This window comes from Tiliqua scincoides, chromosome 1 (genome assembly GCF_035046505.1).
Source record: "Tiliqua scincoides isolate rTilSci1 chromosome 1, rTilSci1.hap2, whole genome shotgun sequence".
Lineage (NCBI taxonomy): Eukaryota > Metazoa > Chordata > Lepidosauria > Squamata > Scincidae > Tiliqua > Tiliqua scincoides.
Window position 1 is genome coordinate 266,429,478 of NC_089821.1, and position 11,910 is coordinate 266,441,387.

The 11,910-nt window shown below is 44.3% G+C and overlaps 1 protein-coding gene across 1 annotated transcript in view; it reads left to right on the forward strand.

Annotated features, from left to right (window-relative positions):
- Positions 1-11,599, forward strand: part of SLC8A1 (solute carrier family 8 member A1) — a 354,730-nt gene extending 343,131 nt beyond the window's left edge. Inside the window, exons 10-11 of the mRNA XM_066625244.1 lie at positions 842-1,117; positions 10,570-11,599. Of these exons, the coding sequence (XP_066481341.1) occupies positions 842-1,117; positions 10,570-10,946 (653 nt within the window). The 3' untranslated portion in view covers positions 10,947-11,599. The remainder of the gene's footprint in view (positions 1-841; positions 1,118-10,569) is intronic.
- Positions 11,600-11,910: the final 311 nt, after the last annotated feature.

The window sequence follows — 11,910 nt, forward strand, 5'->3', positions numbered from 1 at the left end:
CAAGCAAGCATGTTTCTTCCTTTACAGAATGCTAGAAGGAAATGTGACAAGCAGGCAGGCAGGCAGCTTGAATGCTACATAGCCAGAATATTAACAAGAAGCAGGAAGCATGCAGTGGAACTGAGAAGTGTGGTTAACAGGATCCGCGGATATAGGGATATAGCTTATAGTTGCTTTTGTTTATTTAATTGCATTTTATCTTCCATTTCATTCTGTTTCTCGAAAAGGCACCTATACAGAGGACATTGTAACGTTTAAATATATACTGTATTTGTAATGAATTGGTAAATATATTGAATAATTGTCAATGAATTGGTCAAAAGCAAATGATGTACCACTTAAAATGCTCTGTTTGATGGCCATATTCAAAATAATCTTGTATATGTGCCTTACCATCTGTCCTCCAAACATACTGGGGAGGGGTATGTCATTGCTTTGGTGGACTATTAAAGCAATGTTTGCAATATGGACAAACTACTTTAACAATGTGCTTCATTATAGTAACAACACATGGATTTGTGTGTACCAGCAGTTTTGGGAAGTCCCAGGCATGCACTATCGGTAGTAGGGATGTGTGTCATTTGGATTTTCTGCTAGGGTCACTTAGGCCAACCGTAGAAGCTGCCATGGTTAGTCCATCTCGCCCAGTACCAGTTTTACCCATTGGCGGCAGTTCTCCAAGGACTCGGGCAAAGGTTTGCCTTGCCTTGCCATCCAGATACCAACCACCCTAAACAGAATAAAAAGAGTGGTATTGTGTAGCAATTCAGCATGACTAAAAAAGTCAACCTTACACTAACCTCTCTCCCTCTCTCTCTGTGCGATGTTTTTCATTTTCCAGGTGAGGATGATGATGATGATGAATGTGGGGAAGAAAAGTTGCCCTCCTGCTTTGATTATGTGATGCACTTTCTGACCGTCTTCTGGAAAGTCCTGTTTGCATTTGTCCCACCAACAGACTACTGGAATGGTTGGGCTTGTTTTGTTGTATCCATCTTAATGATCGGCCTCCTTACAGCATTCATCGGGGACTTGGCATCCCATTTTGGCTGCACCATTGGCCTGAAGGATTCAGTGACTGCAGTTGTCTTTGTTGCATTGGGAACTTCAGTGCCAGGTAAAAAATCCAAAAACAGTTGCAATGATTTACAGCCCAGTCCTAAAGGTGGCACCACCGCCTTGTGCAGTCGCACCAAAGCGGCAACCGCTGCATCCTGCAGCACCATGGCAGTAGCTGGAGGTCTCCTCAGGGGGAGAGGGCTAGCATTAACTTGGCTCAGGGTTTGCACATTTACGACACCCAGTGTCAACGCTGCCCAGCTCAGGATTGGGCTTTTAATTCCCTGCCAGTGTTTTTCTGAGGCCTCCAGAGCACCGTTAAACTGTGCTTCTGGTTTTCCAGTAAAAACCGGAAGTACAGTTTAAGAGCACTCTGGAGGCCTCAGAAGGCTTTCAGAGCAGACCCAGCAGGGGGCTTCGCCTGCCCCTGGAATGTCTGTGGAGGGCTGGCAGAGGTGGCAGTGGTGGTGCTACCACAGACATGGCACTACCACCCTCATAAGGCCCACAGGCATGGTGCCCGGGGCTTTTGTGTGTCCCCTGACCAATCCAGGACTGCCTCTGGGAGAAAGGGGACGGTGCTTTGTATGCTTTGCCTCTTCCTGTGTCTTTTCTTATTACCTCATTTACAACTAGACTTTTTAAATCTCGTCCCATCAGTCTTTTACCTTCTTTTTCTCAGCAATTAAGCCTGTTTTCTCTCTTTCTACATCTAGCACCTTTTGATGTCATCAGGTTTAACTTTGAAGGCACAAAAAGGATTCTGTTGCTTCTGAAAAGCAGTACATTTTTTTCTAGTTAAACGTGTGAAGTGGTCTCTGAAACTTTTTCTGATAGTAAATGCTCAGATAATTCAATTAGACTGATTCTGAGGCAGTGATGGGTACCCAAGACTGTGAACAAGGAATAGGAGAAAAAGATGAACATCCTACTAACCTTGCCAATTTCTCTTTATATTATATCATTTCATTGCCTTTGTCTCGCTGCATAGTTCAGCAGCATGTAAGAAAGGAAAGGAGAATGAAGAAACCCTCGTGAAGTTAGGACTGGCCTTTTTCATATTGCCTTGCATTTACCTAGGGGCTGTTTCCTTGACTGCTTCTTACTATTATGGAGTGTTTTAATTGTTTTATTGTGTGGTTTCATTCTGTTGTGTAAGCTGTCTTGAATTCCTGTTAGGATAGAAAAGCCAGGCTAAGTGTTCTAAATAGATAATAATGCTTAACACTTACAAAGCGAGTTGTGCAATGTTCAAGCCCTTCATACTTATGTGGGAAGCCCTTATGTGGGAAGACTTCAAATGGTCCAGAGGAACTGATCTGGCATTGAAGTTGTCACAAGGGCTGCCCTAGTGACAGGAGAAACTGTCACTAGGAGAAACTGACTAGGTCTGCTCCTTGTCATTTAGCAGCTGCCTGGCATGCAGCAATCAGAAGGTAAAGATTTTCATTAAGTGGAGATAATCTTATCACCTATTAATGTCTGCACATCTAGTTTCTGCTACAAAACAGAAACTAGTTTTAAAAAGGATGAGGGATTTGTGCTAGCACAGGAAATGAAACAAAGTTCTCTTTAGGATCTGATAGCTCCCTCAATGTATAGACCAGGCCTTAAGTAGTGAGCAGTATAAGTAGAGTGAGGTGAAGGCTTGGAGTATCTCAGTTTTAAAAAAATTCTTTTTATAGCAAAACACATTAGACCAAAAAAAAAACTCTATAAACAACTCCAGCTGACCTTTCCAGCATGCTTATCCAAGGATCTTGGAAATCAAATGGCAGTTAGCATAAGGGGCTGTCTTCTGCAGCAAGAATAGCTAATGAAACTCTGTTTTAATGAGTGTTGTAATAGAAAGCTCCTCTTTTTGTTGGTATGTCTGCTTGCATTGCTTTGAAAGAACAGGCTTGTTATGAAACACGGTACATTCTCTGTAAATTACTTACACTTCTGTAAGCCTGTTAGAGGCTGAGTTGCTTACCAAAAGATAGAATTCGCCCTGAAAGGTGACATCTAACGCCAAGCACAGCATTAGAATTGAACAACCTACACTAAAAACCTAAACCATGGGGATTCCCCCCTCCCAACAGTCACTACGTATGTTGAGGAGAAATGATCAGACTGACAGTAATCTTTCTATTTTTGAAATGATAGCTTAATCCTTGAACACGCTTCTGTAATCATTTCCATTCTCTGTAGTGGAATACTATTATAGCATTCTCTTACAGCATACTTATACAGAATCTGCAATGCAAGCTCATTTCTTAATTGCTATTTGTGTAGCATTTTACATTTTCATAATAATAATGCGTATGTGCATATACAGCACTTTAAAGTGCTCAAAGCAGTTCATATACATTGTCTCAGTAATTTATACAAAAGCTCAGTATAAGGGCTTCCCACATAAGGTAGGCATTGTTACCCCCTTGTGCAAGATGTGGAGTCTGTTTAATAGGGCATGTCTGTGGCTACCAAGTAGTTTATGGCTAAAGTGAGGCATCTCTGGGCAAGAGATATTACAGGTAGAAGGCCTGAGACTTAACAGTTCTCATCCATATTTCTGTGAATGAAGGCAAGCAGGCTCTCTGTCAAAAATCTCAAAGCACAAGGGGAACCTTTGACACATATCCTAAGTTCAAACTGCTTGGGAATGTTAAAGTTCAACTCCTATCCCTTGAATTGAGCCAAGAAACTAGCAAGTACCATTCCTCAGAGAACAGAGCTACAGAGCTAGGGGATTCCAAAATGTATGCATGAAAACTCTCACACATAATTGAATATTTAATATAGTCCTTTTCAAGGGGGAGACATTTGCAAATGGAGCCACACTCTAAAGCAAAAATAAAATCACAGTGTTTTGTCCAGTCTTCATCAAAGTGCATGAACCACAGTTCAAAAATGCCAGCCAGAATTTTTACATCAAATTATGGTTCCCTACAGGTCATCATTTAGCAGCAGGCCAAGAGACAAAGCAGACATGCAAAAGAAACAAAATTGGATACTTATTCTCTCTCTCTCTCTCTCTCTCTCTCTCTCTCTCTCTCTCTCTCTCTTTCTCTGATTAAGGTAAAGTTGAAAAAACTAAACCAAAATTCAAATTTTTAAATATTTTAGAAACTTAAGTAAATGATTAAGTACTAACCCCCACCCCCAAGATAATAACAAAATATGCTGAGTCCAGCCTTTAAATTAACAGCCCAATCTTATGCTTCTCCTCCATCAGTGCAGCAACTCCAAAATGGCTACCACTGCCTCCTGCGGGGGGGGGGGTGGCGGCGTGCAGAGGGCTAAGGGAACATTTTTGTTAGTCCACATGGACTCACATCGCAGGATCAGGTTCAGGAAAGGGACTGGAATTTGATGGCTGCGGCTGTTGCTGCTAAACCTGTCCTCTTCCTGAACCTGATCCTGCGATGTGAGTCCATGTGGACTAACAAAAATGTTCCCTTAGCCCTCTGCAAGCATTTTGACTGTGATAACTTTAATTTTACTAGTAGCAGAAAAGGTCCTTTAAAAACATTAATTACACATGTTCCTTCTTTCCTGAAGCAGAGGAAGGGATGAAAATAAGGAACATGATGGGAACATGTAAAATTCATGTTTTTAAAGCATCCCTCAACTGTTGGGAAAATTAAAAATTTTACATGATAAAAGAGGTGGATAGTAAGAGCAGCAACCTATAATGTTCCAACTATTACAAATGGCATAATGTTTTGGCTGGATTACAGGTCCGATTCAGAGCCCCTGTACGCCAACTTACCACTGGCACGCACTGTCGCAAATGTGCTGAAAGGCATGTTTGCAAGCCTTACCGCTGGCCCAATGCCAGAGCTAGCCCAGCACAAGCATTCTGTCGCTAGATGATTGCCCCAAATCACCTGGTGGCAGAAAGGTGTGTGGGGAGGCAGGGAGGAGGTGTTCCAGGGCAGGGGGAAGACGGGGAGAAGGTGTGGTGGGGGGAGGCAGCCATTTTGGTGCCGTAGGAGCCCCATGTGCCGGGCAGCTCAGCATTCGGCTGTAAGTCAATTTCTTTTAAGTAAATGTGGCACCAGAGGAGTTCATCACATCAGATATTGTCAAATGAACTACAGTCATCTTATCACATGGAAACCATGGTAGTTTTATTTGCGTGGAACATATTAATAGGTGGAATAATTAAACTATCCACATGAGTCATCCATGTGCACTAGTGAATTGAATCTCATATGTTATCAAGTTCCCTTTGGAAAAACTGAATTCCTTTGCAGATCCCAATAACATTTTATAGGCATCATAATTTAATGTAAAATACCTCTCTGAATAAATGAGGTGATTCTTAAATTATACAGGCACAAGAGTGCCAGCGCATTAAGACTGGAGCAAGGGGTAGTTTTTTGTATTCTACCATTATGCAGCCTGAAAATGTTACTTGTTCTAAAACCCACACAATTTGCCCTGTCAGTATGAATTTTGGCTCTGAATATCTAATATTCTGATATTCCAAAAAATACAAGTTAAGATAGCTGAGTTATAGCAATTGAAAACTTTTCCTATGAAGTGGAGCCTAGACCGACTTTATCCATGTAGATTAGATCCAAAATTTTATGAGACTTAGGGCACAATCCAAACTGCCCCCTATGCCAGCCCAAGTCCCTTGGGCCAGCCTGGGAGGGTCGCAAACGTGCCGTAAAGCACGTTTGCGCCTCCTTGGGAGGAAGCCAGGCTGGTGCTCCGAGAAGCGCCGGCCTGTAGAGGCTGATGGAAGCCTCCGTGCCAGCTTCCCCCCGCTCTTTGCGTTGGCTTGGATGAGTCAACACAAGGACAAAAGGTAGGCATGGGGGGGTAGGGAGGAGGAGGGAGGCGTTCCCAGGGGGGCGGGCGGGGAGCTGGAAGCGGGGCTGGGATCCAGCAGTTATTCCGGATCCCAACCCCCATTCCCAGGGAGAACGGAGCGGCTTCAAGCCGCTCCATTCTCCTCGGACTTGCGCCACCTCAGGAGGTGATGCGGCTCCAAGGAGACCCATAGGTGCCAGCAGCCCTTATCCAGTTTCCCCTTGCCTCTGGCTAAGCTGCTTCTGGCCACAATCCTGTGCTGGATACAGCGCAAGCCTCCTGGCTTGCCTGTCCCAGCGCAAGTTAGGATTGCGCCCTCAGTGTGCTCTTGGTATCCATGAGGGATCTGTTCCAGGACCCTGTGGATACAGAAAACTGTGGATAATTAAATCTGCAGGTGGGGGGAGCGTGGCAATAACTTCTCTGGGGCTGTGCCTGGCCCTTGGGAGGCCATACATGGTCTCCCAGCCTTCTAGAAGCCTCATGACCAGACTTCCAGTTCATACCAGCAACTTCCCTGTGCCACAGAGGGAACTTCCCTGCTCTACTTCCAGGATGTCTTCTGATGCCCCCAGCTGCAGGCTCAGCATTTGTGGATACTGCATGGATGCCGAGCCTGCAGATAAGCAGGGCTCAATGTACTGAGTTTGCACCTCTCCCTGGGCAGGAGGGGGCAAGGCTCCATTGTGCTGTTTAAAGTTATTCAGGTTTAAAGTCTGCCTTTTACATTCCTTTTAAAGTTTGAACATCCAGCTTTTGGCCAAAAAGGGCCTTGCAGGTAGCGTGTTGGACCACACTGGTCTAGTAGCTGTGTTTAGGATTGCATATAATGTACAATTATGGGGTGGGAGATAGGAGATGGAATTGACCATTTGGCAGGGTCTGCCTGCTCTGCTCAGAGCAGTGGTATACCTAGCCTTTTCAGCAGCTGGGGCCGATAGTTTTCACTGTCCCACCCTTAGCCACTTGAAGCCGTGGGTAAACCTGACCTCCACAATACTATCCACTGATGGAGGCCAGAGGCACTGGGCATGCAAAGCAAAGGGTAGACTTGACCTTCTCCTCAAAATACCTGGGGTGAGGCCAAGTCTGATATTCAAAGTCACAGGCACGTCATGCAGGCACTCCCATACTGCTTGCAAGCGAGGCAGTCCAACCCAATCTTGGTACATCACTGGCTCAGAATTTGCATGTCCTTATAGACAATAAGTACATCTACACTGTATACTGAAAATGGTATAAGACCAATTTCCTCTACCCAGAAAATCCTGAGAGCTCTAATCTTTGTGATGGTGGCTAAGGATCTCCAACAAAAAATGCACAGCATCCTCACCAAATGATCCTGGGATACCAGGACTGTTAAACTGGTACAAAACTGGCATAATTTTTTTGAGTGTGGATATTTTCTGTCAGTTCTCAACGCAGCTGTCTGACAGCAGGTCTTTGGTAGCATTCTCTGTAACATTGGTCTTAAACCTGTGGGTCATGACCCCAGTGGGATTGTGAAGACCCGTTGGGGGGTAACAGCAACTTTTCCGAGCTTGTGCCAGACAGGGCTTGGATCCAATTCAGTCGTGGTATTGCCTTATCAAAACCAAGTTCTTGATATAATCCTGCACTGCCTCTTCTCACTGAGGGGAACCTCAGTTCCTAAGGTCGGTCCTGCTCAGGCTGCTACCCCATAGTGTTGTTGTGAAGACCCAAGAGTTAGAGGGAAATGGGGCAGGGGGGGGGAAGATTGGGATCAGCAGTGGGTCCCCAATCTCATACTTTATCAGGGCCACAGCAGGGGTCGAAAACCCCTGCTCTATAAAGTACATTCTGATGCCAAGGGCAAATGGGGTAGCAGAATTCTGGGTCTCTTCTTTCTAGCTTTATAACTTGCTAAGGTCAGATAAAGCCCAAACCTGAGTGTCTTTCACAAGCAGTGTGAATGGCAGATGTGGAAATGATCTAGAGAAACCCTTTGGAGCCTAAAACAAATTCTGTGGGCAGTGGCCCTGTAATGGAGTGTCTGTCAGAAATCCCTGCGGCTGCTGCATGGATAGCCACCTAGGAGCCTAGTAATTTTGACATTGATTATGAAGCATAGTTATTAAGCTGTTGTGGAGCTAAGGAGACAAAAGCATGGTGAAATGGCCTTTTTTACAGCAATTACAGACACTTCCACAGTGCTATTTTTATTGATAAAAGCAGCTTTTGAATTTCACTGAAAATTAATTTTCTTGCTATATTTATTTGGCCTTTTCTTTGCATGGAAAAGAAGTGCTTTGCTGCCAGCTGGGACTTCACAATTCAACTTTCCAGCCTCCATGGGAAGAACATGTTCCTTAAAACTACTTGGGCAGATAATTTGGGGGGGGGGGGGAGAGAGAATAAAATTTTAAACAATTGCATCTTTATTCTGAGCTCTTTTTCATCACTTTTTACCCTAAGTGACCTGGGAGTGCTAAACTGCATTAAATATTCCTTTTCTTGAAGTTGCTCATAGCATTGTCTTTGATCACCTTTAAACCTTTCTACAAAATAGATCCAATTATGTATTAGAAGTGGGTTTTGAATGACATTTGTTCTCCTTTAATGGTAGTGAATAGCTATTTGCCATGAGAGCATGATAAACAAATAGTTCGGAAAAGGAGAGTAATGGGGGGAATAACTAAAAGTGCTTTCAAGTACTTACAGAGAAAAAGATACAGGCAAAAGGCAGATACTCTTTCGGCTGCCACCACATCAACATCTGCAAACCACTTGCAGCCAATCTTGGAAGATGTATTCCCTCTCCATCTCTCCTTATCTCCCTGGAACAATTTCCCTCCTCCCTTCCCTTCTCAGTTAAGTACTGTTAAGCTATGTGTTAACTGTGGCTTCACATTACATGTTCATCGACAAAATAACATAACCCACAGTTCCCCTGTAAAACACAGATGGAAACCAAGGTTGGCAGGTGTTTTTAAAATCGTGGTTAACTGGAGTGTGTTAACTATGGATGAATGTGTAATATGAAGCCATTGCTAACAGTAGTGAAATGTTGTAACTGTTATATTATGTAACGTAATGGACAGTGTCCCAGGGGCCCCAATAACTGTGGATCCTGTATCCGCAGATGCAGGAACCCCCTGCAGACATGCGTGGTCTCTGCAGAGCTCAGAAGACCCTCTGGCAGTGAGGGGAGCTCACCCCCATGGATACCAGGGTATGCCTGTACATGCAAGTCAGAAAGAAAGGTTAGCACTGGGAGAGGAGAACTTGTTCCAGAGAAGGGATGGAAGAGCAAGAGGTAGTACGTTTCCCTGGCACCTGATTTATAACTTATGGTTCACAGGGAGCTGGTGTCGCATCTGCATCAGATCAGGCATTTAAAAAAGAAAGTGGATGTGTAAGTGACTTGTGCCTTGTAGTGTCTGGAGGGAATTTGTGCAGAAGTGGACACAACTTTTGCATTTCCTCTGTATGTTTTGCCTTCCAGGCATTATAGGTGAAGGAGAAGTGAAAGAACAAATCATTTGTGCACTTGCCTCTTGGTGCTTCCTTAACATCCTAAAGGCGCAATCCTAACCCACTTCCCAGCACCAACATAAGGGCAATGCAGCTTCAAGGTAAGGGAAAAAACATTCCCTTCCTTTGAGGAGGCCTCCATGAATGCCAGCCAATTGCAGGATGCAGCACACATCCCATTGGCACAGCTATGCCAGTGCTGGAAAGTGGGTTAGGATTTGGGCCTAAGCCTCTCACAGACATGTCCTATGGCTTTCGGAAAGGCAAGTCTTTGGGAAGCTGATCTAACAGGAAGTGGAAACTTGAAAAGAATTGATTCAAACTTCCCAGCAGTTTTTTATACAGTCCCCCAGAGTCAGCCCTTCCATGCGTCAGATTGAAGTGGTCGCCTCAGGCAGGAGATTGATGAAGAGGGGTAACTGTCTCCTGCTTGCCTCCACTGCTGCTGCTCCTCCTTCCACTCCCTGGATTGGAGAAGGAAGAAGGGGAGAGATACGAACAGAAAATGTGGAGGGGAGTGTTGAGCTGAGAACTTTGGAGAGGGGCGGAACAGAGGCTGGCACATCATTAGATAAAGGGGCAGCACTTGACATGCCACTTCAGGTGTCAGGAGGTCTTTGGTGGTCCGTTCATAGGAGGTTTCTTCCTACAGGGCTTTACAAACCACTTCATGTAAGACCCTTGTCAGCCAAACCCTGCTCCATTCTAAAGTCCTGAAGCAGTTTGTCGATAGGTTCTCTCTCTCTCAGATGTCCTCTCTGGCTATTGAAAACTAAGGGCTTATCAAATAAGATTTTCTGCAGCTTTTTGTTGTAGTGTATTTGGTTTTGTGTAAAACCAGATGTGTTAATGGATGATCCATGCTGTCCTGAGTGAAGATGTTATGAGTTAATCTTGCATATGCTGGAGAACACTGGATTGGTTGTTTGTGAATTAACCCCACTTTGTTGGAAAGCCCACTGGCATATGAGAGCACAGAACAAGGGAGGTGGGATTCTGTTGAGCAGCTGGCCAAGATGATCCAGCTTCGTGTAAATGTATGTGTGTAAGGCAAGTTGCAAAGCCAAATTCACACCAAAGATTTTTAAAAAAACCCACTGTGCTCCGTGTGAAGAACTTTAGATCTTTCTTCATACTAACACATAGCGAGCTCCTTGCAGAGAGTGCAAATAAGACAAATATTCCTATTTGTTTCTTTTCACTTTGCAGACACGTTTGCCAGCAAAGTAGCAGCAACGCAAGATCAATATGCAGATGCTTCCATAGGCAACGTCACCGGTAGCAATGCTGTGAATGTTTTCCTGGGGATCGGCGTAGCCTGGTCCATTGCAGCCATCTACCATGCAGCCAACGGCAAAACCTTCCAGGTCCAACCAGGCACCCTGGCTTTCTCCGTCACCCTCTTCACTATATTTGCTTTTATCAGTGTTGGTGTGCTCCTTTACCGGCGGAGACCAGACATTGGAGGTGAGCTGGGTGGGCCACGGACTGCCAAGCTTGTGACCTCATCCCTCTTTGTGCTTCTTTGGCTGTTGTATATATTCTTCTCATCTCTGGAAGCCTACTGCCACATAAAGGGCTTCTAAACGAACTACTGAAGATAGTATCTATATGTATCTATATATAGAAAGAGATATATAGGTATATAGATCTAGATCTAATATTACTGAACAGAGGAAGAAAAGACATTTGCCATGTTCACTTATCTACTGATGGAATGTAGCTTTGCGGTAGAGTTTGAAATCTGCAGGATTCTTCACCAGGAGCAGCATCATAGAAATGGAGGCAAGGATGCAGGGCCATCTTGCAACTCAACATACAAGATCATGATGGAGTTACTTTCTACTCCCCCCTCCCCCCAATATCAGAATTACTGACTGCAGTGAGGGCTGATTGAAATGACAAGAGGCCAGGTTTAGCTCTATCATTTTGGGCAGATGACTTAACAGGGAGTTCTTGACCTTCTTACCAATATCTTTGTTGCCTTCTTCATAACTCAAGAACAAGCTGAATCATCACCCTGAAAGAAACAAGTGAGTGCGGAGTGACATACAAATCCAGGGGTTTTATCACCCCCTGCTGTTTTGCTTTTGCTTTTGCTTTGATTCCCTTTTCACTGTCCAAATGTTAAAAGTACTTTATGTTGAAAGTTCACATAAATCCCTTTCCTAGGTTTTTGGACTGTATTTATGATCAACATATCCAGCCCCTATAAAAGACAAGCAACTGTCTCAAATAATTGGTGGTTAGCGCCTCATTTTGCTCCAAAACTGTAGATTGGCAGGCATGCGCCCGAAGCCCTGTGTCCAGCTCCTGCTTTTTTTTTTTTCATTGTTGCTCTGACGGATCATGTCAGATTTACCCACCGCTGCCCTTCCTTCCTCCCCACCAATCTTTGCTGCTGTGCTCCTTCTCATACTCCTGATTGGGAATGCTTTCATGGTACTTGTTGTAACACTTTGCATGAATGAAGCAAACCATAATCTGTAATATAGCACTGAATAGCGATAGTCCATACAGCAATGCCAGTTGAACATTGAAGATGCGGGC